The 27080-nt window shown below is 39.0% G+C and overlaps 1 protein-coding gene across 6 annotated transcripts in view; it reads left to right on the plus strand.

Moving 5' to 3' along the window:
- The window catches only part of RBMS3 (RNA binding motif single stranded interacting protein 3), a gene marked incomplete at its 3' end in the record, with an annotated part of 441712 nt that overhangs the window by 89297 nt on the left and 325335 nt on the right, over positions 1–27080 (plus strand). For 5 of the 6 annotated variants that reach the window (XM_083873885.1, XM_083873884.1, XM_083873887.1 and 2 more), the window contains exon 2: positions 4524–4693. In XM_083873885.1, coding sequence (XP_083730011.1) covers positions 4524–4693 — 170 coding nt within the window. The remainder of the gene's footprint in view (positions 1–4523; positions 4694–27080) is intronic. The other variant, XM_083873889.1, reaches the window with a different exon arrangement.

A 27080-nucleotide genomic window follows, 5' to 3' on the forward strand; every position in this document is an offset into this window, starting at 1 on the left:
ATTTTTCTCAATTGGGAGCGAAGGGAATTGTGTTGTAATTGGGCACTTAGATGAATCTAGCAGCTGGAAAACACTCCATTCAGAGTGAAATGGATAGTGTGTGTTCACAATTGCTTAAATAACGCATGTTTTGATGTAGGACTGTGTGTTGTACTCATTCCTTCACATAAAATATGAACTATGATAGGAAAAGTCAACATATTGGTGTTAATAGGGAATCATTCCAAGACCTCCCTTTCAAGTGGATAAAAGAGTACAAATCTGGGATAGCCAAAGGTGACTACAAACAAATTGGCTAGTCCATTAGCATAGCTGTCCAGCTGCATCCTGGGCTCTGAGGCCACTCCAAAACCACAAGCCCGACCGCCTCAGAAGCCTGCCAAGGAGCCAGCTGCTGCTAATAAAGCAGACTCTACAACTTGGCATCTGGGGCCTGTGATTCCCATCCAAAAGGAATTGTATGTGAAAAATATTTGAAATTTGTCTTTTTAAGCAGTGTTTTGCTTTGGAAGGAAAATACTTTAGTCTAAGCTTGCAACTAGTGAAAAACTACCTAAGAGTACTTGGTTGCCATAGAAAGATAAATACTGTTCCTGTGTAAGGAGGTTGGATGTTGGAAGGAGGAGCGTTGTTCATTTAGTATGCAAGAGAATTTGGTTCAGCATTTCTAGGTTACTTACTTAGAAAGACCAAGGTGTATCTCATTATTCATGCTTAGCTGTGTGCAGTTTCACAGGACACTTTGTTTCAGAGAGTTGAACGGTAGGGTTTAAGCAGAAGGGTGCATTCCTGAGAATGGATAAGAATTAGCACATTAATTTTTTTCACTTTTAAATAATGAAAAAGGAGAAATTTCATTCATTTTTCAAAGATGAAAACAAATCCTATTAGCCATCCATGCTAAATTAATAAGCTGCTTGGAATGATCTACAAACCAGTTCATTCCCCACACACTCTCCACTGAATAATGAAGCATGAGAATTGAAAAATGAGTTGGTTGCATTGGTTATGGGAAAAATTAATGGCAAAACCAGCTCTGAATTCCAGCTCTCTTTTGAAGTGAAACATTTAGATTTTGCTTATATATACATTATTTTTTCTAGAGGTGCAGGTCCTGTGCTTGATTGTAGTGGCAAAACCTCTTTCCCAGGCTTCGACAGATGGTGTTGGGGTGTTTCAAACCAGTCTTGACAGTGCTGCTCCTTCTGGCTCTTGAGGCAGAGAGGTTAAGTGCTTTGCCCCCAGCCATGGAAGGGTCCGACATCAGAGCAAGGCACAAATTTCCTGATTTCCTGCTACCAGGTGTGCAGGTGGCTCCCCAGACAGTGCCCTACTTTGGCATTGTCCAAGATCCTGTACCAAGTGGTCCATATCTGGGATCATCATTAGATTGCCAGTCATTTCTTTCACTCATTATTAGTTGGAGATTACCAAACCGGATCCTTTGCTCATTTAGAGGCAAAGCACATACTCCTGCCTTCAGTCATCCACTCAGCAGCTCAGGAAACAAGAATTGGAAGCTTTCTTCTGACCTGAAGCTTTTAGACTGGCAACCAGCCAGAAGATGTCATCAGCCTCAGTAGAGGCAATTTTGAAATCTTTCTGCAGATGGTATTTTAGGGTATTGGATATGCATGGAAATTACCGTGGGCTGCTATGGCTGAGATTTACTAGTGAAGAGGGTTTGGAGTGTAGCAGTGTTTGCTGGGCTGAGAAGATCAGCATCCTCCAAAGTGGAGTGTGGCTGCCTCTCTGCCCACCCTTAAAGCATCTCCAAGGCTTTTGCTGAGAACCCAGGCATCCATGTGTGCCTGTTGTCTGAACAGCTCTTACTTGAGGGACAGCCTGCTGTATGGCCTCATTCTCTGTATACTGAGGAATTTTTTTCTTTTTTTTTTTTTTTTTTTAGAAGCTATGGCCTCAAAATTGGTGTAAATGTAATGTTCGCTTCTCCATCCCCTTTCAGCTGGTTGAGAGGGATAAAATGTCTTGAGCTTAAATTAAAATTAGGCCCCCAGTATTTTCCTCTGTAAGGATAAAGATCTTAGAATGAAAATGGCTCTTTGGATTTCCAAGGTGAATTTTCACTTAGTTATTTTTCTTGTTTTTGCTTATTAGGTTGGTGTGAGAATAGGACTCATTATCCCCTGCTAAGACATACATAATAATGACAATTAAAGTACATCACACTTCATTGGCTTATAGGAAGATCTTTCACTGCTTTACGTCATTTATGTGTGTTCAGTGTACGTGGTAATCTGGGAGGTGTAGGGTAAAGCAGTAAGAATGTAACCTCAACCTCTGTTTGTCTTTTTATTTACCCTTAGCAATGCTCCAAATGTGGAAGATTACCATGGGATATTTCTTGAGCTCTTGATATATGAAAGCCCAATGTATTATACACAGTCATACCTGCTTCTTCCATGGCCCTGCAGTGCACAAAAATTTAAATATGCTTTCAGACAGGACATTATAATATGTAGATGCCTATGTATTTAATACAGGTTGATGTTGCCTGCAGCGTTATCCAGCTGGGCTGCGGCCATAGCATGGAGCTGATTTCCAAGATGTGTCCCCAGTGTTGGGACTAAGTTGAGCTGGTTGCCTGTGCTGGTACTCAAGGCTGCTGCTTCAGTTCTCTATTTCTGGGAATGACATTGAAGCTTGGGTGGGTGGGGATTACCCAGTCATAAAATGCGTGTGCAGAGAAATATGATCCGTATGCATTAAGTGCTTTTGATTGTCAGCAAAAGTATCTGTGCAGAGACTTGGGGAAGGGAGCTCATTGCCCTTTCTCTTTTACTGGAGATGGGAGTGAATGTCATTACTTGATAGCATGGTGATCACACTAAAAACCAGTATTTTTTCTTCTAATGGCTCCTACTTGATTCACATTACAACCAGGTGAGATTGCAGAGGAATTCTGGTGTCTTGACACTTGGACCTATGTTCCTTCTCTCCTGGTTTAAATGGGAGAAACTGGGAAGAAGGAAGGAGGAGGCCAGGAGGAAAGGCATCAGTGCAAGTGTGGTGTTTCATCACCTGTCATTGATGCTCCCCTTATATTCTCCAACTTTTTTGTTTCCTTCCTCTAAATAAGGGACTAAATAAAGGGACTTGTTTGAAAGAGTTTAGAGCTACTAATTTAGAAACATCCATCTACCAAGACTGATTTAGTGTGTGCATAATCAAAAGCACTAAAGTAGAGCCACTGACATTAAAGGGGCAGTTGAATAGCATGATCAGAATTACTCACAGACTTAAATATTTTCTCTGTTCAAGACCCAAGTGCAGAACAAGCATATTAGAAGTCACTAAAGTGTCATTGCTGCTAAAATGAAAATTGCAGATGTTTTGCTTTTATTAGTCCATTAGCATAGCATAGCATGGTTAACTTAGCATTGGTCCAACATTTACCTGCTGTTGTCACTACACGTGAAGGTAGCAGAATGTGCTGATTGGGTTGTGGAAACGGGATTTTCTCCCTCTCAGCAGGCAGTTGCATTCCTGGAGCTCTGACTCCAGTTCCCCTGGCTGCCCATCTGGAGCTTGGTCCTCAGGATCCTCCAGTTCCTGCAAGTTCTTCCCTAGATTTCAGCTTTTCTGCACAGGTCACAGTAGTGACAGGATGGCCTCCTCCTTCACTCCTTTGTTCTCCTGGCAAGCACCCTGTGCTGTGAGTAGATACTCCAGCGGTCAGAGCGCCAGGGATGGTTGCAGCAATTGAAATTCCCTGTTGTTGTCTCAGATCAGAGATGTTTAGGTAATTTTTCTAGCATGTGGATGTCTTTTTTCACAGCATGTATTTACCAGTGAGTTAGGGGAGAATACTGTTTTTCCCTGTGAGAATGTCTCCCTTCTTAAGCAATATTTCTCAGTTGCTGTGTGTGGTTTGTGGTTGTTCAGAAGTGGGTACAATTTTGAGAGCAGAAGGTCTTGGCCTGATCGTCTTTTCCAAACCCTGTTTCTCTATTGCGAAAGACATCCGTAACAACAGAGTGTTTTCAGGCTGCTTTGGAATTCTTTTCCTCTCTCAGACTAGCCAACCCTCTGCCACCTGACTGTGTGTGTACTGGGTGCTCCTCATGTTTAGAAAAGACTAACTTGGCTTCTGGCACCAGCTTCTGTACCTTTGGCTCGATATTCTTTTTTGTATTTTAGCATACTCTTAGAGCAGATTGTGTTTAATTTCTTTCTTAATGCTAGTTACTCCTTGAGTATCTGTCATTTCAGAGCTTTGTTTTGTGATCTAGCTACTTTAATTCCAACTTAAAAAGTATAGTAGAATAATGCATTTTATAGCTATGGCTGAACCTAAAATGTTGGTTGGTCATGTTTTGCATTTTGAAAGGCATTGCTGGCTGGGAATGAGTAGAGGTGCCATAGGAGTGGGCACTTGGAAGTGGTCAGGGAGGGCAGGACAAGCATAGCATGGTTCTGGATTTACCTAGGTAAAGCACACTCTTCTGCCGTGCTATTATGCCTTTTCCAGTAACAGCCTTTTTGTTTTGCTCTGTTTCCAGCAGTCCTATGCACCAGCTCCCCACCCCATGGCTCCTCCCAGCCCCAGCACAAACAGCAGCAACAACAGCAGCAACAACAGCAGTGGAGAGCAGTTGAGTAAAACCAACCTGTACATTCGAGGCCTTCCACCCGGCACCACCGACCAGGACCTTATCAAGCTGTGCCAGCCGTAAGTGCCCTTAAAATACTCAGTGTTTTTCTGCAGGAAGATGTCAGAGCTGGCCTTCCTGCTCACCCTTGTGTGGCCACTAAAAGGGATCAGAAGCCTACTGCACTTGAAGGTTGACTGTTTTTCCTTTAATTTGAACAGCTAATTAATGCCTGCTAAAAACCTTCAGGTAATGAGTGTAGGGGAAGAGAGGTGAGGGCCTTCACATTGACTTGTGTTTGCTCTAATCTGGTTGATTTCTTATGTTAAAAGGAGAATTTCCATGGCAGGAAAGCCTCCCTAATGACAGATTTTATAGTTATAATGATCTGTGAATCACAACCCAGTGCACAACACAACATGGGTGTTCCTCCCTCAATCATTTATCACATTTTATGATTGCTGTGTCACACGTTACTGGGCTAAAGATTGAGAAGTAGGAAAGCCACTGAAGGTGGCCTTGTAGCCATGTAATTAATATCTAATTAACTACAGCACCACTGAAAAATGATGCTGTAGAAAGTGGCACCCTCTACCTCCCTGTTTATCTTGAGAGTCATGTTTGCGGACTGTAGTGATAAAGATTGGTTTTATTGTGTTTTATTTCTGTTGAAACCAAAGAGGTGGCATAAAGGAGCTCTTTGCTCTTCACACATCATCAAAAGAACTACTTCCTAAAACCTTGCACTTTTCTACTCTTTTTCTCTTGACTAAATCTAGTGGGCAATATGAAATGACAACCTGATTGGAATTCCAAAGTCTTGATTATTATTGATGACGTGTGGGAGGGGAATAATCCAGTTTGAGATTCCAGCCACAGATCACCATGGTGGAATTAAGCATAACACATTTTGTTTGGGTTTTTTTTGCATTGAAATAAGCACAAGGAGAAATTTGAAAAATAAAAATCCACTCCTGTTATGATGCAGAACTGCAGTGCTTTTGCCATAAAGTCATCTGTTCTAAAAGACAATATCATCTCTGTCTTTTGTCATCAAAAATCAATCTTTCAAATAGGTATCAATAAATGAAATTTGGTAAAGTAAGGAACAGTCTTCAGCTGATTTACAGACCTTAATCCAAATGACTGTTGTTTTGAAGCTTGCAATAGGAGTAACCATTTAGTGAGTTTTTACAATTTTGTGACATTCTGCCTTTCCTGATTTTGATCAAAGATCCTGAAAGGCTTCCCTGAGTACACATTAGGTGGGCATGACTGGTCAGGACTGGAGCTAGCAGTCTTACGGAAGTGATATCTGGACTTAAGTAAAATTATGTGAGCTTGAAACTCTTCCCTGTGACTTTCTAGTATTAAAGCTTTTGTGGGTAGAACTGACTCAATGTTCATAGGAGAGCAGTGTGCCAGTGATGTTTTGTATTTCATGCAAGCCAAAATGTGAGTGTACTTGTCTGACATTTCTACAAACTACATTCATTGACACTTTCCACATGTGACAGTCATGGATAATCCCAGTTCAAGGGCCAGATCCTCAGTAGGTATAAATTGACTGTAGTCTGCTGACGTTCAAAAAGCTGCTTTGCAACACATCTTCTTGCAGTCTGACCCTTCTCCAGCTCACATAAATGCTTTCAGCTGATCAGGACTGAACTAACTATTCCTAAAGGAGCGTCACAGCTTTGGTGCTTCAGTGGTACCATCGAGGTGTGAGGTTGTGGTTGTGAGCAGCGATTCTTGAATCATGAAGTTCAGAGTGTGTGTCCCTACCCCCTGTCTGCGTATGGGAAGTGCACATCAAGTATCTGAGAGCTTCCTTTTAGCGCTGCGGCAAAATTTTTAATGTGCTCCACTAAACTTAATCTTGATATAAGATTAGAGGGCTTTGTCTTGCTGTCATGGGGTTCCTGTGTGAACAGATGCTCTTTTAGAAAAATGCTGACACTCATTTTGCTGATTTTTCTATCCTTTGGCTGAATGTCAGTGAGGAGAAACCAGATAGTTCTTCTGACTTTTTTTTCAGAAACTTAAAAGAATTTATCAAAGCAGAAAAGAAAGACAACGTAGGGAAACTTGAACATTTGAAAATACAAGAATTTGTACTGGCAGCTGTGGCGGTACATTCCCCCCCACCTCCTTTCCAGGCTACAGTGTGATCTGAGAAATGCTTAAATCTGACTTTTGCTCATACCTTTGTCAGTGATTTTTTAAGCAATCTCAGACACCCTTGCTCATGACAACAATGTGTAAATTTTAAGTAATGTATGGCAAAATATTTTCTTTACCTTTGCAGGTGGTTACAAAATACAGGTGGATAAAGGTCCAAAGCCAAAGATCTCTTCACCTGTCCCCACTCCCAAAAAAATCCTCAAACCCAACCCTTCTCCTCAAAAACCACGCTAAAACCAAACCAAAGTCTGCTACTAGATGAACAAGAATGATTTTTCTCCTCAGAAATGTTGTCCTCTGTAGAGCTCTCTCATAGCTTACATGTCGGGGGCTTCACCAGGCATTAAAGTGTTCATGTGAACAGGTATTTACAAATGAGCAGAAGGTGCTGGCTCCTAGACTTCCTGCATAGCCTAATATTAGCATTATTTGCTGCAAGATGTAAAGTGAAAACCTTAATTCCAATCCGTAAACCATATTATTATTTTGTAGTACAATATTTCTGGAGAGCTGTATTTAAGGGAAGTATTCACCAAAGCTGGCTTACGTCCAGCACACTGGTTCCCACAGGCCAGCTGCCAGTGCCTAAAATGAGCCCTTCCGAACCCATTTCCTCTGCTCTAGCACGGGACAAGGCTGCTAGCAGTGCAGCTATCATTTCTAATGTCTCACATTTGGCAGGCTGAGGAATAATGTTCTAAACATTTCTCTTTCAGAAGTACAGGAAATGCTGGAAACAGTTATGTTTATGCACATCATCATGTCCCATCCCATTTTCAGGTTTAGTCCTGTAAGGAGGGCACCCTTCAAGTCACGTGTAAAGTTTTTCATTTAATTGCATTTTGTTAGGTGGTTAAGGAAGAGAAAGCCTTTAATCAGAATTGTTTGATAAAGTACAGGGCTGTTTTGATGAATCGTGCCTGCTTTTCTGTCTTTCTGCTGTGTGTTTTTGTTGGTGTGCGTTGCACACTAAACAGAAAACAGCAGACTGGAGTACCATTGATGCTTGAAGTGCAGAGTCCATTACACGTGATGTGAGACATTTCTGACAAATGTTCTGACACTATCAAACCTTTTATCAATTTGAGAGTAACCTTGTCACAGTAATCTGTCAAACTGTTCACATAACTAAAGGAAAACAAGTCATCATAGGCTGTACAGTAGCTGAGTAAATGAAAAAAAAATTGCTACTGGAAGATTTTTCTTTTTGTGTGGTTGTGATCCTCAGTAGTTGGTTTAACATGTGTCCAGCAGAATTTCATCAAATTCACTTTTGCAGCAGGGAGCTGTTAGTTTGCACTGTATCATTTGGGGCTCTATACTATAACTCTTTCAAAAGTTACGTCAAAAAAGAGTAAAAGTGTTAAAAGCAAGCAAGAATCTGTTGTTCTTTGGTGTATGCATCATCTCCTGGATTTTTATAAATGCTGAGTAAAGGAACTTCCAAAAATGGACCTTGGCATCTCTTAACCTTTTCTGAAGTTCCTAAAGAAAGAGGCTTTATACCTATCTGTGATTATATTGACCATTAGAACTTATTAGTCTAAAAATTTAAGTGCTTACAGATTTCATACAGATAATAGTAACTATCACATAGTTATAATTTATTTCTCAGAGGTACACTCTCTGCTGGTGCAGTGGTATACACCATTGTATACCACTATATCTGTCCAGTCAAAATATACTTTTCATCAAAAGGAAAATACAATCAGCCTTAAAATGTAACATTATAGAGGGGAAAATTTGTATGGTGTGTCATTGTACAAGCAAAATATAAATTATTATGTTTGAAATATTAATAATCTGTCACTTCAATTTGCATGCGTTGTCTTGTATTTCACCCAGAAGAATTCCAAGATCTTCTTAAAAACATACACAGATGAATTAGTGCCTTATTATTATACTAGACACATCCTGTTCTTCTTAACTGCATCCTGGTGAAGATAAGTTGAAAGAAATCTCATGCACAGACTAAACATCTGAGCTTTATGATTTTAAAACATATTTAATTAAAAGAAGTCAGTCTGCTTCTCAGAATTTTGGTATTTCTGTTTGTTCTTACATTTTTGGACCAAAGAAGATTTAGGCCCAAAATGTTTTAAAAGATAAAGTAAGCTTTTCAGAAGGGAAAGAAAATTTGGGAAAAGTGTTATTTTATATCTCTTCCTTCCCCCCCCGCCCCCGAATAATTTCAAAGAGTTTGCTTAAAACTCCAACATTTGGCTAAAACCTAATCCTTCTGCATTGCACAGTTGAGACATTGACGTGCATTCCAAAGATAATCTCCTTCCATCTTGATTCAGTCAACTTGACTTCTTTGTGTTCCAGGGTAAAATTAAAGGGCCTATTTAAATAATTCAAATAACAACAACAATAAAAATATCTAAACCAAAAGAGAGTGAGTCTGTATGCTGCTCAGACTAACTCTTGAGGAAGATGAGACAGAATTCTCTGAGGTTTTCCAGGTATGGGAAATCCCTGCTGCATAATTGTTTCCATGAGTGTTGCTTTCTTTCAATAACTTCTAGATTGATACTTTTGAGCAAGTTATTCAGTGTTGTGGGGTTGTTTGGGGTTAGTGGGGTTGGTTGTTTTATTGGTTTTGATTTTTTCTTTCAAATTCTTTGTCTAAAAGTATCCTGATTGACTCCTTGACAATTCATCAAGTGTGAGATTTTAGCCTCTCATTTAATTTTGAATGTCCTTGGTTTTGTCTTGTGGAATGTCTGAATAAATATTCAGGCTGTTTAGGTTCTACTAAAGGGTTAGTCCCAAGGCTAATGTGACTGAGGTTATCAATTGAAAAGTCACACATTAATTTACTTAAATTCTAGACTATTTTTAAATGAACTGTGTGCATTCCTTTTGCCCTCACAGAAAAAGGCCAAGTTCATTGAGGTTTCAGAGGGGCTCAAGGTGCCTTTCAGGATAGGTTGTCTTGTTAATAGCCACAACAAGTACAACATTTCCATTAGGTCAAACCTTATAGCAAGTTCATGATGGTCATTTTTGCCATGTGTTAAGGCAGCAAAAATTATACATTCCTGACTATTTTAATTTTATTTTGTTTAAATAACAAGACATTATTATAATATATTTTATGAAAACTGATGAAATGAAGGTGTGGGGAAAGAAAATTCCCTTCTTTTCCTGTTTCTTACAGCATTAAAAAGTTAATTAAAAATAATTACTGTGAACTACAGATAAAATAAAGGTTATCCAAGATACAATTGCCATAGTGAGCTCAGGACCAAAAGACCAAAACAATCTCTGCAGTAAATCTGTTCCACAATGAAGTTGGACAAAATTTGTACCCAGTGCAAACTGATGTTCTCATGCCGACCTTGGTGAAAACAAAACCCAAACTGTCTGAGACTTACAGAGTATTAGGCTGTGTCTGGTCCTCAATTTTTAAGAAGTAATCTTTGGAGTGGTAAAGGAATTTACTGCATTCTGTAACATTCTCCGTGTTAAAGCAATGTGCACTCTATCTTCCATATTAATTCAAACAGAACCACAACCTCCATCTCTCCTGTAATTAATATCAGCTGACACCATTGCTCTGTGATATAGCAGAGACTGAGAGGGCATGAAGGTGAGAGCACTCATTCAGTGGGATTAGCTCATATAGGAACCATGTGTCATCACAGGGAATAGCTCCTGCTTAAAATCTTGGTGGATATTTTGGTTCAGTGTATCCTGGTAATATGAGAACTGGGAATGGCTATGAAATCTGCTGAAGAGATCAGTCTTCATGGGAGCTAAGGAAATGCCCACACTTGAGGGGAAAAAAAGAAAAAAAACCCACAACTCCCCCTCTCCCCTCCCCTGGATTCTCTTTGTTATTCCAAGTAAAATGAAGAAAGCAAAGTCCTAAGAAGTGTGTATTGCTGGACCAAGCACCCTGCTGGACTAATGTGCTGATAGAAAGCAAGGGGGGAGCTACATGAGTACATTCCTCTCATTTGTTAATGCTTGTGTCTCCAGACCAGAGAAAAACACACTGATGGGTTAGATTGGGGAAGTCTTTATTCTTTTCAAGTTCTTTATATCATGGACTTTTCCTAAAAGTTTATTTAGATAGACAGGATGGGGAAGGATGGTTAATTTTTTAAGTCAAAATGCTTTTGATCAGGAACCAAGTGGTGAATGCTAAGGATGCATAAAGTAGGCATAAAAGCAGAGAAACCTGATGCTGTGGACATGATTTGCTAATTTTTGCGTTGAAGACATCTTTATAGTGATGATGCTTATCAGTGCTATGGGAAACATTGTGAGGTTACACTCTAGGTCTGAAATGATGCAATGCAGTGACCTTGTATTTTCTTTGAACAACATCTTTGTTTCTGGAATCAGTTGCTTTGCAATTCTGCAGTCAATTATGTGAATATTGTATTTTTTGCAGTGTGTTAATATGGACATGGATGTGTACAGGTTTTTTTTCTCCTTTACCTGATATAGGTAAAAAATTATTTGTACATTCATTCCCATTGAAATAATCCCCAAACGTCTTCCATTGTTAGAAACAAATATTAAAGCTGCCTCAGTAGACAATGAACCAATCCTCTTCATACCTTGTCTCTTCCATCAGGGAAAACAAAACTTTAGTTCAGCAAATGCCCACAGCACTACAGAGAGCTCCATCTGGGATGTGAACATGTTCCCATTGTCAAGAAGAAAGGCAGAAAAATAATCTGCGTAAAGTAATAAATGAGCACCTGCACTCTCCTCTGTTTTGAGTGTGCCTGTCTTTCCACTGAAGTGTGACAGAGTGTCAGTGAGTTTCTCATCTCCTTTCAAGCTGGATGAACCTGATTTAACAGAAGATATGGGAGGAGGCAGCATTTTCAGACATTGCTGCTTGAAAATATTTCTTCTGATGAATTTTAATTTAAGTCCTTGTGGAACAAAAAAAAAGAAAAAAAAAAAAAAGGAAAAAAAACCACCCCACAATTAAGAGAGCTCAGAAATATTGAGCTTTCTGTAGCAGTGTGGAAGGCATGACCATAACAGCGATTTGTTTTGCTTACTGTGCAGGAGGGTTGTTGAGATAAGAGGGCAACACAGTTAATGAACTTCTTCTAACCTGTTCTGAGATGTATGTTTCCAGTCTTTCCTTGTCCTGTTCCTTTCTCCACTTGTCCAGCATGTTTTTTGTGCAGCTAGTCAACCGTAGGATCGCCATCCATTCATGAGGCTACTGAGGTAGCAATTTGGGTCTGAAAATGCTCATGGCCAGAAACTGTCCAAAGGACAGACAGGCTCTCCACCATGTAAGTCTGTGAGACATGTATTTTTGTAGTGTGGATGTTCTCTGTGGAAGGGCTTTCATAACTATGGATCTCTCAACAGTCTGAATTTTTCAGCCCCTTAAGGTGTCTTGTAAAACTCTGATGCTTGGTTTCTGTTTTTCAGTGAGGGGGCTGGCTGAAATGCAGTTGGTTTGATAAAGATTGCTTCACTCTTGTCCTTTAAGTCATAGTCGTGTTTTGTTGGGGTTTTTTTAAGTGGCAATGGAAGTTCTGGTTATCTTTATTTCTTCTGTTTTGAAGCTTATCCATGTGTTTTAAATTTGTCTGCATTTTTGGTGTTTGTTGTCCTAAATTCCATGGTGTCAGTTTCAGTGTGTCTTTCTGATCTCACATCCTTTGAGAGCTGATGGCAGCAGTGGCAGAGCAGAGCCAGTTGCTGTCTTACATGTGCAGAGTGGAGACAGAAGTTCTGTGACTGGCATGTGGTTTATACTCCTTAGGAGTCACCAGCTTTTGAGAGGAGATGGAGACATGCTGTTCATGTTCTGACATTTGTGTAGCAGAAATGTTTCTGTAACCTTTTCCTTGAAGGTATGACGCAGATAATGTTCTGCTGTGTTTGAGAACTACATTGTCCTAAAGCTTTGCTGAAAGAAAACAATACCAGCTATGCTTAACACCCCCCCTCCCCAAACCAAGAATAACCTGGGCACTGCTTCCAGCTAATGGCAAAAACCTTAGTGCATGCCTGCAATTTCTATGCAAGGGGAAGTGGCAGGCCAGCTTTGGTGGCAAAGCTATTGAATATTATCAGCACGAAAACAAAAATGTCATTGTGTTCAGCCGCTAGACTTTCTCATACCATTCCAAACAAGCATCGACAAGAGCTCTGTGCTATGTAGCATGCAATGTTCTTCATTCCAAGTATTTAGTAACTTCCCAGAATTATTTGTGTGACAAGTGTTGCTACTAGATTTGTGTTAAAGACTGAAAAAGCTTAAATTTTTTAAAAGATGTTCGCTAGAGAAGGAATTTCTTAGAGTCGTTGCAAGTACGTCAGAGGTTTTCCTATTGGCCTCGTTATAAACAGAGACAAGAACGACGGAATGTTTTCAGCCTAATTTTTAAAAGATGTTGAACTGACAGAGATCTAAAAAGGTTTTCTTTGTCTTGGGCATGAATTTTTTGTGTCCCCATCATGAGCTCTAGGGAATGTAGAGACCTCTAGATTCTGGTTCTCTGGGAAGGTATCTAGCCACAGCTTTGGGGGAAACTCTAAATAAAACAATGAAGGCGATATCAATGTAGAACTATAGGACCTAGTCTGAAATAGGATTTCTGCCAACAGACACCCAAGTCCATGGAAGCACAGCAGTCTGTTCAAATAGCAGTTATTGAAGGATCACAGCCATGTTATTGTTTCAGTGTAATACAGGTAATAGGTGAAGCATTTATGGCTATTACTGCCTGGTGATCATAAAAAAAAAGAAGACAGACATGCTTTCAGCTTCCCGGTTCAGCATTTCCATATTCTCCTGGGGTTATAATCCAATTATGAAACTTCAATTATTTTCTGTAATTTATTGATTCAAGAAGAACATTAACTTTTTAGCTTCTTTATATTTGGGAACTAATAATTAAAAGGGATAAAATTATTCACAAAGTCATGGAATTTAAGATCCAGAAGAGATCAAGGGACCGTCTACCATAATTTTCTGGTTGGTTCAGATCTTTAAATTTCCCTTCTTTGTTCCTGGACTAAACATAGGAATTTATTTTGGTGCAAAAAATATGTTCCAGGAAAGCACCCACTCTGGAACTGAAGATATGAAAACAACAGCAAACCTGCCACTGTTGCTAAGAGTTTGTTCCTGTTAACCACGTTCCCTGGTCAGAATTTCTAACCCACTTGCAAATCAAGTTTCTGGTCTTAATTTTTAGCTGTTTGTTCTTGGTGTAATGAGATAAAGGATCTCTCTGATTGTCTTGCTCCATTCTTCTCCCAGATGCACTTACGCAGTCACTTTGCAGATTTTTTTCTTTAAGAATCCAAATAGATGGAGCAGTTTAAGTATCTGATTATAAGACAGCTTTCTCCAGTCTTTGGATAATTTCATCAAGGACTACAGGCATAATTTAAATGTTTTTAAAACTAATTATTTCATGTTTATGGACATTTGTTATTATACTTAGTTTATGTATGTTTGTATGTGTCCTTAAGTGGATGAAATGTATTACTGGAACATCTGTTCTCTAAGCAAGAGAAATGATACTAAAAAGCTGCTGTAGTGTCTTAGTGGGAGTGTCAGGAGGTGCCACATGCGCTCTGTGAGATCACTGAACACTGATACCAGCATTACATCAGAAGCAGAAGCTCTTCTCTAAACCTCTGAGGTTTTGATTACCTTTAATTTTAAGTTGTGTGTCTTGTTCATCCTTGGCTGTGAGCAGCAAAACCCCATAGAATGAGAAAACTGCAGCACCCTTGAAGCTTTACTTTTAAAAGTAAGGAATTTGGGTCTGAGCCATACCTAAAGATTTCTGTACTCACCTTTAATGTATCAAGTCTCCTCTACTTTACTTAAATCAACACCAAATTTAGAATTGCCAATTAAATGGACTATGGCTAGGAAGTTTTTTTTAATTATAATAATTTAGCACAAATATTTCAATAGAAAGTTTATTAAGTGCCTTGGGAAAAAATGAAGCGCCTTATAACAAATGAATTCCTATCACTTATATGAACATACAGCCAGTTCAAGGACCTGAAGGATTTATATAGGACAATCTCCTGACTCAGAATAAAATGAAGTCAAAGCTAGTGCTTCTAGATGGAAAGGAAAAATGACGCTTATGTTGGAAAAAAATTGAAAATAGTCAAGTATTTGTTGGGTTTAAATGAAAGCATGGTGCTATACTCATGCCATGACTTTGGTCATTGTCTAACATAAGAATTGGACTACAGACATAACTGTTAGCAGGTTTATAGACATGGGAGTCAGGTTGTAATGCTACGGCTGTTAAATGATATCAGCACTTTCAGGAATTGTAGTTGTTCCATCTCTATTTTCATGGAGTTGTAAGAAAAAAACCTGTCTTTTATAACACGGATTTGCAAATGTTAGTTCTTATTAGATTCCTGTGTTTGTTTTTTGGTTCTTACGGAACTTAGATATAGAGAAACAAGAATTTCTCTGGATCACAAGACCACATTTCGTGTCCCTCCTGTGTCCTTACCATGCTGTTCCCATGGTCCATTGAGGGCATGGGGCTGCTGTTAGTTGAGTGCTAGCAGCTGAATCTCTCACTGCTTCTGGTCAAGTATGGCTCTACAGGCAGCATTACAGGCATTTTGTGGTGAGGAAGAGGTGAATTAGAGAGGCAGGAAGTGTAACTACAGCTCATTGCAACTGCTTGGATGATGTTTTCTGTCAGTGTGTAGTGAGCCAACTATGTGGAACAGATGTAAACTCCTCATTCTCCCTCTTTTTTTTTTTTTTTTTTTTTTTTTTTTCCCATGGCTCCTTGTATCCCCTTTTCTTCTCTAATGCAATTCTCTAAAGAGGGATGTATCTGCAGAGTAGTTAGGCTTATAATTTGCTTAGTAGATGCTGGTTAGCAGTGCCAGGGTATTGATGAGAAACTCATGTTAAATCTCCCTTTGGAGGCTGCCATGGAGTTTTTACAATCAGCGTACGTGTGGCTTTGTAATCTCTCCACAAAGACTCTGGAAAGGGATTTTTAAAGCACTGTGCCACTAGTTAGTAGCTGTCACCAGTGTGTGAGGCGTGCTCTCAGTGGACAGTTTATCAGCCCTCTGTTGCACCTGCAGCTGAAAGGTCACCAAGTAAATACATCTCTATCTTTTCAAGCTGCCAAGTCACGGCAGCATCGTGTAGGACTCGGGATGCTGAGCCTGTGAGAGAGCTCTCTGCGTCTCAGCAGACTTACAGGCCTGGGGACCTTTTTTGGCTGAGGGATACTCTGCAGTGCACTGCCTACTGGGCACATCAAGGCAAATTGGACGTGCTGAGGGCTCTTGGGATTCAGGCTGTGTGCCAGCAATAAAGTGCTTATCCCCTCCTAACGAGGTAGCCCTCCAGTCCTGCTATCAGGAGGGCTTCAGCTGCTCTGCTTAATGGTATTTAGTAACAGTACCAGCAGTAAAGCTGCTCTCCTGTTACACAGAAATCCACTAATGCTGGCATCAGGAGTGGCGGGTAATTCAATCACACCCACAGACATGACACTGATGTAACATTAAAGGGCTACATAGACCAGCAAAAGACAGGAAATTATGGTGTTCAGGCTTGAAACTTTATCCTTAACTCACCCATATGGTGTCAAGGTATTTGAAAATTTCCACAGAGCGTGTGATTTTATAGGACCTACAGTGGGGTGGATTGTGCTGTTCATATGCAGAGGATTTCCTTGGTTAATATCAGCCAGCATTATTGAGAGTTATTTAAAGAAATCATGGTGCAATATGTGAAGCATAGCTACACAATGTGAGATTTAAATATGAACTTCATGGCTTGGGCAGTTCCCCACCCCAGCTTTTCTGAAGTGCTGCATCAGGCATTCACTGTGTTGACATTTTTCAGATCACATTGCAGTTCAGTAGCTAAGGCCCTCTTCCAGTTTCAGAACTAATTTTTTTTTTTTTTTTTTTTTTTTTTTTTGTTTTTTTTTTTTTTTGTTCTGATCACAGTCACTAGAAGGGTTTTATTTTGTTTAAAATTTATCTTTAAATCAAAGACACTGCTCCTGTTTATTTAATGTAAATTCACTGGAACCAAGCTGAATACTAAACAGAACCCACAAAAGCCAGCTCTGTATCCATCTTTAAGCTTTGTGAATATTTTTCCTTATTTTTGGTCCTGCTGAAACTAGTAATGTAGCTTGTGACTTCTAGTGCTCCATTGTACCTCCCTGTAGCAGCAGAGACAAAGGGAAGCTCTTGCAAGAACTCCATGGGTCAAGGAGGAGATAGGAAGTCAGTTTAGAGTCTATCCACAAGATGCTTATAGAAAAGGCTTAATCAGTTTTGTGAGTACAGTGGTGTTTTACCCATTGGCATCAGGGACACCAAGAGTTCAGGGGAGAAATGTCTGTCACTCCAAGGATGGGACATTGCTGCAGTCACATGTGAGATGGCAGATGTCCCAGGAATGGTGAATCCAGCACGTACACTACTTGCAAAACAGCTAAAATGGCAAGAAGTGCAGCACCCAGGTATTTTCTCACATCTTCAGGCAGGTTGCGCAATCTGTGCTGAAATGCATTCTGCCCTTGGATGCCAGTCCCCAGGTAAAATCTGTATGAGTCCAAGTAACATTTGATTAGGGTTTGTTCCAGTGTGGGGGAAAAAGGGAACTACCTCCTCTGGGGGAGAGGAAACTACATAATGGTTCTTACCTGAGAGAGATTAAAAAAAAATTCAATCTAATGCAGTGGAGTAAAGAGTGACAGAAACCAGCAAGAATCATTTTATTCTTGTAATAGCTCATTTGGGGATTTTGTATGGTGTTTTCTGGGGACGATGAACTCTTGGTATGGTTAAGCTCTGAGGCTGTTACAGTTTTTCCCCATTTGTTTTCTGTGCTAGGGAGCTGGGGAGGAGTGCCACCGTGTCTGTCTGTCTCTGTGGTGAACAGGATGGTCATTAATGACCATGCATAGAACAGTAGGATGGCTGTATCCTAGGGGAAATCAATTTTCTGCAGAGAGCCAGGCTTGTAAAGAGTAGAAAATTTCCACTGAAGGGGAGGAGGGGAAAGGGAGACAAAATTGGCAGAGTAGGGATTAAAAAATACAAAAGCTTCAAAAGTAAGGGAAGACTCAAAAGGCTTTCTGTTCAAGGTGGCTTTTTTTTTTTTTCCTTGTCAAAATTGAGCAGGTCTTCAACATACTAATCTTAGAGGTGGGGGAGAAATTAGCCTTTGGGAGAAGGTCAGGAATGGGGGACATAGAGGAGGTTGGGGAGAAAAACTGTCTGAGGTTTAAACAAATGATGAATCTTTTTTAAAGCACATTTTTCTTTTAGATGGAGAACAAACATGCAGAACTGAGTCAGTATTGTGTGTTTCACATTCAGTGTGCAATTCCTGAAAGAGCCTCTATTAAAGATGCTTCTGGTTTTTAGAGCCATGCAGTGAAACCTGGGACCAGGTCAAAGCCAGCTGAGGTACCTCCATGTTCTTCTGCAAACCTGGCATGACACTGGGGTGAACGAGTCCTTGTGCTCCTCACCATGTGCAGGTGGAGTTTGGAATTCAGACTAGGGCCTTAATTTCCCTGCCATTCTCTACTCTTATGCTTTTGTGTCTCTTCTCTGAATCAGTTTCACTGAGTCTCTCTCAACTTTGGGTGGCCCTGAGGCTAGGAAAATTCTCCCCCTCTCTCCCTCCCGTAATAGTTTGCTTCACTCTCACTTTCCAAATTTCTTTCTAATCCTACCTTGCTGTTCCCTTTGCAGAGCTGGAGAAAGATTTTTCAAGCTTAGTTGTGAAAGTAAATTGACAGCATCCTAGAGGAAAAAAAAGCTATTTCACAGGGGAGATAAGGGAACTAAGATGCAACTGGTGTTAAATATCATCATGCAGATAACAGCATTAATAAGAGTATATTTTCTTAGACTTTTTAAAGTATGTTTATGTATCTTAAAAATGTAAGCAGATGTAAACCTTTGCATCTTAAACAAGAGGATGATTCTTTTCTGACTCTGCTCAATATTAAAGCTTAAACCAGAGATAAGATAACATACCATAAACATGGAAGCCTGAACAAAGAAGCTGTTGTCCTGAGAATGTGGGAATCAAAAAGAAACTGAAGTCTGAACATAGGAAATTGTCTTACAAAATGGAATGTTGCATGTAGAGTAACATTTAATGGCTCTCAGAAATTGCAAAACAGGGCAAATCCACAGGTTTTTCTCTTGATCTCTGTGGACTCTGGAGCAAGCCCAAGTAAAGCAAAGGGCAAAGGCATATGGGAAATGAGTAGCTAGAGCAGACCTATTCTTTTGCCTTGGTTTCTCATTCAAGATATTAGTCTTTTGAGAACTTCTTTTCTTGAACAGCAGAAAGGGAAATGGTCAGAAACTCCCAGGGTCTGAGTAAGTGGGAGGAAAGAGTGCACAAATGCTATTGATGAATAAGATGTTTCAGGAATGCATAAATATATGGTCTGATACTGAAAGTGCTAGGTTGATGAAAGCTGGCCACTGAGTCCATTCAAGAGTGTCCAGGATATGAATTCAGTCATTCACAATTGTAAATATTTGCAGAATATTTGCCTGTTTTTTATAGAATGTGTTTGACTCCATGAAGAATGACTGTGACCTTTTTACATAGGTTTTGTGTTTTTACTTCTGATGGAATATTCAAAAAGCAGGCAGCTTTCTGCTAAAGGTGATCATTGTAAATTTTGTATTACTAATTTTTAAACCCAGCACCTTTGGGAGATTATATTTGGCAGAATAGATATGCTGGAATATAATTTATCTGTATAGGATATACTTGTTATTTATGTGTGTGATAGCAGTAGGTGAGGGGTGTCAGCACGGAGATTTTGATCTATCTTTAAATCCAGCTCTTTTTATAAAGTGGGGAATAGATCACAGGCTGGATTTGTTCCTTGCTATATTTTTTTTTTCCCTTGGAATTGTTTTCTGGGACCCAAACCATGTAACTGTCAAACAGCATTCTTATCCTGGCTGAGGTTGTTCACTAATATTTGATGAAGATGTAGCCCTTGGTGTTGCCATGCCTCAAAATTTTATTGCTAGGTTCACACTATTTGTTTCTTAAACCCTTAGTTCCTTAGGCATGTGATAAGGTAGAGAACTCAGCTTTCAATTCTTATAAAAATGTAGGTTTCTTTCCCTCATGGCTCTAAAGAGAAGCATGAAAATACAGCCTGAGTCTGTCACAAAGGTTTAAAACATATAAGCAGAAAAAAAGGATGTCTCATATTTATTTGTAATTTTTTAATATCAAAATGAATTTCATAACCTTTTCTTGTGCATTAAAGAGCAATTGACAGTGCTATGCTCCTTGACCAGTTTCAGGAAGATGTGGATTTATCCCAGTGAATCACAGTTCTCTCTCTCTCAAAGTACTCAGAATGAGATCTCAGATTTTCCATGTGTATCTTTATATGGTTTGGGAATTGTATCTTATTTAATTAGTTTATTTGAAGATGCCTGAAGCCAGTAATATACAAAAGTCTTTTCTTGAGGGCTCCCAAGCAACCAAAGCTAAATTGCTTCCAAATTCAGCATTACTGGTCAGATTTCAAAATGGGCTCACTGTGTTTTTTCAGTGAGTCTTTTGTTGCTGGGGTAAAAATTTTCAGCAGAAACATAAAATATTTAAATTCTTGTGCCTTTCTGTAGATCTGCCCATGGATATTTCAGAAAGGATGGGCTACAATCTCTTTATTGCTTTCCATCTAGGGTTCTGCCTAGCAGGACCAACCAAGTGTCCTTTTAAGGACAGAAGACTCTATGGATATAAAGAGTTTTTCTTTAGTGAATCCCATGGCTTATCTCATCCCTTTCTGGTCTTGTTGGCTGTTTTGGGGCACAAACTGAACCACAGCAGAGCACAGCAATTGCCAGTGTTGGCTTTTCTTTGGTAGAAGACTCCTGGCCAAGGTGTCCAGTGGGAGCAGCTGGCACAAAGCCTGAGATTTTGGTTAACTAAAGTCTTCATTTTCTGAGGCTCAGAAGGGTTGACTTATGAGGAGAGCACAGGATGCGCTACTTATGCTGCACAACCTGCCCCTTGATGTTTCCTTAAAGTAGAACTTCAGCACTTAAAGACATAGGGCAATTGCTCCATCAGTGTAAATTAGGGCAGCCTTTAGAGCCAGCAGAAGGGTACACCTACTGCATTTCTGGAAAGCAAGAGTCTGATCCAAAGTGAAGTTTTTAATAAGATTTCCCTCTCCAAAGATATTTATCTACCTGTCATAGTGAGCCTAATACATTCAAATATCTCCATCTGTCTTTGGATAATAAAGAGTGATTATACAATAGACAAAGACTCTGAACTAATTATATTTTTAAACCTGTAAATATGCTTTTGTATCAGGTGACTCTTCACTTAATGCTGCATTTACTTGCAAGTTTTTAGTGGATTTGAAAACATAGAAAATAATATTACATGATTCATAAATTGTGTATCTATATTTCATGTGGGGCAGCTTCCCCCAGTCTGAATTTAATTGTTGACGTAACTATCACTCAAGAGAAGGTTTTGGTGAATACCTGGGAGTTGTGATGAGTTACCAGCCAACGCAGATTTGTCTTCTTCAAACTAATTACTGTGGTGGTTACAGGCCTTACACTGAGGAAAGCAAAGCCCTGCCTGACTGGGAACGTGCACTTGTATGTCCTGTGTACATCTATTTGCTGTGTCGAGGCTCTAGGGAGGACTTCCCATACCAAACAAGCACATTAATTTATGAGCCCACAAACATAATCTAGCCCTGAGAAATGTCGTTCATCCTGTTTAAGTTCAACATGCCCGGAATTGTACGTGTGCATGAGTATTTAAAAGTATCACAAACTTCAAGCTTATCAGATCTGTTTTCACACACTCTCCTGAGCCTGTCGATATGTTAGAGTTGTACAAATAAATGGACTGAAAAATCTTTGCTTTTATAAATATACTTGATGGAATTAAAATTCAAAGGAAGTCAAAACCAGAGGTATTCTGTCCCAATTCTGGGTAAGCAGTGTGAACTTTTGCCCGCATAATTGTAAAAATCCAAATCCAAGCTCTTGTTGTTTCTTCTTGAAAATTTTAGGCAGAAAAAAATATGCATTTCTGTGCCGCTTTTTTCAAAGTTCAGCCTTTGGAAAATGAATACAACTGTGACATTCCAGTCCTGGAAATAAAAGGATTAAAATAAATATATTGAAGAAAAAGAATATTTTCTATGATGTAGTTCCTGAATGATTTATTTTGCAATGTAAAATACTGAAGAAACAGTTCCTCTCAAAACTGTATTGTTTCTAAAGGCAACCCAATCCTGGATTTTTCTAACTTATAAATAATGAAATGGGAGCTGCGTAAACTCAAGAAGTCTCACTCACACATTTGACTCAAGTGGCCTCTGTGTGAACCCTATAAAATGCTTTAGCTTTAAATTATCAGTTTGAGTTCACAGTCCCTGGTGGTAGCTGAAGTTCTTGCTTTTATCTGTAATTCCTTTTCTTTTCAATTGCTCTTCTTTTTCTCTCTATTATTAGAGAGGAACCATCTGATTGAGGCATATATATATATATATTACAATGTGTTGCAATCATTGAATTCTTTTAAGAGTAAATTGTTTTAGTGAAATGTCAGAAAATCTTCACAAACTGAATGCTCAGAGTTCCCTTGAATAATGAGGCTATTGTTAAATGATTGAACACTTCAGAGATTGATATCATGGTATGCTGGCATGCTGGTTCATACCAACTATAATTTAACAATGAATCTTCCCTAAGTAAGCAAAACTGTGAATTAGAAATCAGACTCAAGACAGCACAGCGTGCTAGAACATACAAAGCAAATAAATTCTACACTTTGGAATGATATGTTGAGGAGGAGGGGGGGTATTTCCACAATATCTAAAATAATTGAATTGTTGGATAGAGGAAATTCTTCAAGTTTGAAGAACTGCTTCATTTTTTTTATTTCCAATACCAATGAGCAATGTCTTTATACTGGAAAAGATTTGGATTTTTTATAAATCCACTGCCCTTCGAAATTTAGGGTATGCCTGGCATTATCATTTGTGACAAACTACAGTAAACCACATCTCATTCTGTGAAGAGTTTCAGATCCCTAAATTGTCTTCCCAAGAATGCCTCCTATAATACAGAAAATTTAGAGGCACTGCTAAGTGTCTCCAAACAAAAGTTGCATTTTATTTTTAAGACATCTGAAGTCTTGAAAATGTGGAATAATTAGTAATTGAAGATTTAATGATGGCCCAGAAAAAGAAAACTGTACTGCATGAAATCATAGTTATTAATTTGTGCATGAATTTTGTTTTCCATACTTAATTTAGCAACTGTAGAATATTTTGCTAATTAATTATTAACACTGGTTATTTTTCATGGCAGAACTGTGAGGGAAAAACATAGCTTTCTATCAAAGTAAAAACATAAATGTCATAATTTTAATATGATATACAATAATGTAATCAATTTTTAAATAGTCTTAAATAGCTTCAATATTTAAATATCCAGATTTAATATGAATATAATACATAGCACCAATTAAGAATAAACAGCATTTAGAATAGAAACTGCAGCTAATAGCCAAATGTCTTACTGTAACAAGCTGAGGAAAAACTCTGTAGAATGTCAGGCTGTTGTGGGAAGTGTCCCATTAGTAAGTGGCATTTTATTCTGTCCTGGGTAACGAGGGTGTGATAAACTTACAAACTCTGTCAGTAGGATTTGAGGTTGTACCTGCTGAAGGCAATGAAAAAAAACTACCTTTGTTTTCTGCAAATGTTGGATTAAATCACTTAATTTCATTTACATGCTGAAAAAAATTCTTATTCTGGTTTTGGCAAAGAAAGGAAAAAGCCTACAGGAAAACTTACCTGTGAACTACTAAAATGATATATGTCTTGCAGGTCTGAAAGTTCAAGATCTTACTATTTCAACAGATGTTGTGTCTCTTTAAATTTCATTTACTTTATCTTCTGTTTTACCTGGTTTAATTTCCCATTTAAAACAATAGCAATAAACCTTCAAGGCTGTACACTTTCATATGAAACTGTTTTTTCCAGAGGTGAAGGTTCATATATGAATATATAAATGCAGATTAGTTTGAATACGAAGTATGACTCTCTCTTTCTTGGTAAATGTGTGTTGTCTTGTAAATATATTTCTAACTTTAATGTGAAACGTGTCTTTCATTTTAGTGAGGGTGAAGGTGACACACATTCCTGGGCTTTAATAGCGGTAGGTTTTGCTTTGGAAAGAAAAGCTAGAATTTTCATAGCAGAGAAATTTTTTAGTTATAGGTGTTTCTTTACATGCCTGTTTGTTTACAGGATTATCTTTCTGAGGTTGTTGAAATTTTACAAGAAACAAACTTCACTAAAACTACCAAGTTTTCCCTATTCTTCAATAAAAGAGTACCAAAAGACATAACACAGCCTTCCAGGGCAGTATTGGACCCCTGTGATTTGAGATAAATGGTGCTTGCATCTTCTAAAAAGTGGGATTTCTGAATATGATCTGTAAATGCAGTGTTAAAGTAAATGGCATGATCCATAATCTGAAATAGCTTTTTAGGTTTTTTCTTCCTAATGTGGAACTGTTCTTAGATAGAATGGTAAGATCTTGGATTTTATTTGTCTAAAGCAATAATAGTGTTTATAGACATGTAATATAACATAGCCATTTTATAGATTTCATAGCTTTTTCTCTCTCCTAGTTCTGAAAAATACATTTTCAGTGGATATTGGATAATGGTGACTAATAGGCCCATGTATGACTGAAATCACTGCACCCTTAGTAGTAAATAAGTAAATATCTGTTCCAGAAAATGCTATTGAATACGTATATGTTGGTTTAGTGATTCATCAGCTTGCTTTCTCTTGAAAATTCATTCTTCGTGCATGCTACAAATGTTCATTACTGTCTGCTTAAAACTAGGCTTCTAATTATGCTGTTAGGGGCAGAAACAGGTCTCAGTTTCAAAATTGGTGAGCTGCCCTTTTGTAATTTGGTGCTAGTGACTCAGAATCCCTTCTGAAAGTCCAGGGCTGGTTTAGATGTACAAACAAAAGATTTAAGAGGCCCCTCTCCCGTTTTTTGTATGCTTCTGAAACTCTTAGACAAGTTGTTAGTCTAAATTGCTTGCTAACTTCACAGAATATTCTGAGAAGACTTTAAAGAGAACCACTAGGATCATAAAAGTCACCCTCTGAATCACAGAATCACAGAAATCACCAGATTGGAAGAGACTTCCAAGATCATAGAGTCCAACTCAGCCCTAACACCTCAACTAAACCATGGTGCTAAATGCCACATCCAGTCTTTTTTTAAACACATACAGGGATGGTGACTCCACCGCCTCCCTGGGCAGACCATTCCAATACTTTATCACCCTTTCAGTAAAAACTTTTTTTCGTAATATCCAACCAACATTTCCCTCAGCATGGCTTAAGACTGTGTCCCTCTCATTCTGTCAGTTATTGCCTGGAGAAAGAGACCATCCCCCAGCTGACTACTCACTACTCTGGGTGAAGAACCTTTATTTAAACCTCCCCAGACACAACTTCAGGCTATTTCCTTGGGTCCTGTTCCTGGTCACCACAGGGAAGAGATCAGTGCCTGCCCCTCCTCTTCCTCATGAGGAAGTTGCAGGCTGCAATGAGGTCTCCCCTCAGCCTCCTCTAGGCTGAACAGACCAGATGACCTCAGCCACTCCTCATATGGCTTCCCCTCTAGACCCCTTACCATCTTCTCAGCCCTCCTTAGGATACTCTCTGTTAACTTTATACCTTTCTTAGATTGTGGCACCCAAAACTGCCCATAATATTCAAGGTAAGGCCACCCCAGAGCAGAGCAGGACAATCCCCTCCTGGGATTGCCTGGTTGTGGAGCTGTCCCTGATGCCCCTCAGGACATGCTTGGCCCTCTTGGCTGCCAGGGCACTGCTGACTCATGTTCAACTTTCTGTCAACCAGAACCCCCAGGTCCCTTTGTGCAGTGCTGCTCTCCAGCCTCTCATTCCCCAGTCTGTCCGTACATCCAGGGTTGCCCTGTCCCAAGCACAGAATCTATCACTTTCCCTTGTTAGACTTCATACTGTTGGTGATTGCACAGTCCTCTGGTTTGTCGAGGTCTGTCTGCCCATGAGAGACACAACAGCTCCTCCCAATTTTGTATTCTCTGCAAACTTAATATCCTTCCCAGTCCTGTGTCCAAACCATTTATGAAGATTTGAGCACTGGGCTGAGGATGAAGCCCTGTGGAATCCCACTAGTGACCATGCCCAAATGTCCCTCCTATTCATTGTAATCCTTTCTGCCCAAACCATGAGCCAGTTGCTTACCTGTTGCATGATGTGTTTGTCCAGCTGTGTGCTGGACATTTTGTCCAGTGGGATACTGTAAGACACAGTGTCAAAAGCTTATATTTTACTGAGTAAAGAAATGATTTTTGTTACCATGATGGCCAGACCAAAGTAATTAGAGAAGACAGAGCATCCAAATTACAGAAGCATGGTCTGGTCAATCCAGTACACCATTAATTCCCTGCAAGTAGCTCCTTCTTCTTGGTTTTTTCCCCAAGCCATGCACTGATCCATGCGAGGTGCTCTGAGTTGCGTGTGTTTTATTGTTCTATTTTTGTGTGAATATAAGAATTTTGTCTCAACTTTTCAGGTGTTTTTTGTTTGGTAGGGTTGTTTTTTTGGTTTTTTTTTTTTTTTTTTTTTTTTTTTTTTTTTTTTTTTTTTGTTTTTTGTTTTTTTTTTTTTTTTGTTTGTTTGGTTTTGGTTTTGGTTTTGGTTTTGGTTTTTTTTTTTTTTTTTTGGGGGGGGTTTGTTGGGGTTTTTTTTATTATTACAAATAATATACAGAGAAAGGGCAATAAAGCAATTCAGTCTTTGTCAAGCAATAGAATAGTAATGTCTTATATTTTGGGGGAAAAATATAAGCATTTAAAATGGCATGCAGTAGATGAAATGGCCAGAAATTATCATGCAAATATAAAAAATATTTTTGAGTGAATTTCCCCTTTGTGTGTATTTGGATGTTGTAAGTTCATGTCTCAGTGTATTATAGGAAAAATTTCTCTCCAAGAAATCCAACAGCAATTCTTTCCATACTTTAGGTCTTCATAATGTGGGCTTTATTTTCTCCTAAACCCCATGATTTGTCCAATAGAGTCTGCTTTAAACAAAATAAACCTGGTTATGCTATTTAGATATTAATTCAGAAGAATGAAAGAGCCTCAGAGTTGCTTATCTAAATCCAATTACTGCTGGTCAAATTCATCCAAGTA

Source organism: Zosterops lateralis (assembly GCF_965231275.1).
Source record: "Zosterops lateralis genome assembly, chromosome: 1".
Taxonomy (NCBI): domain Eukaryota; kingdom Metazoa; phylum Chordata; class Aves; order Passeriformes; family Zosteropidae; genus Zosterops; species Zosterops lateralis.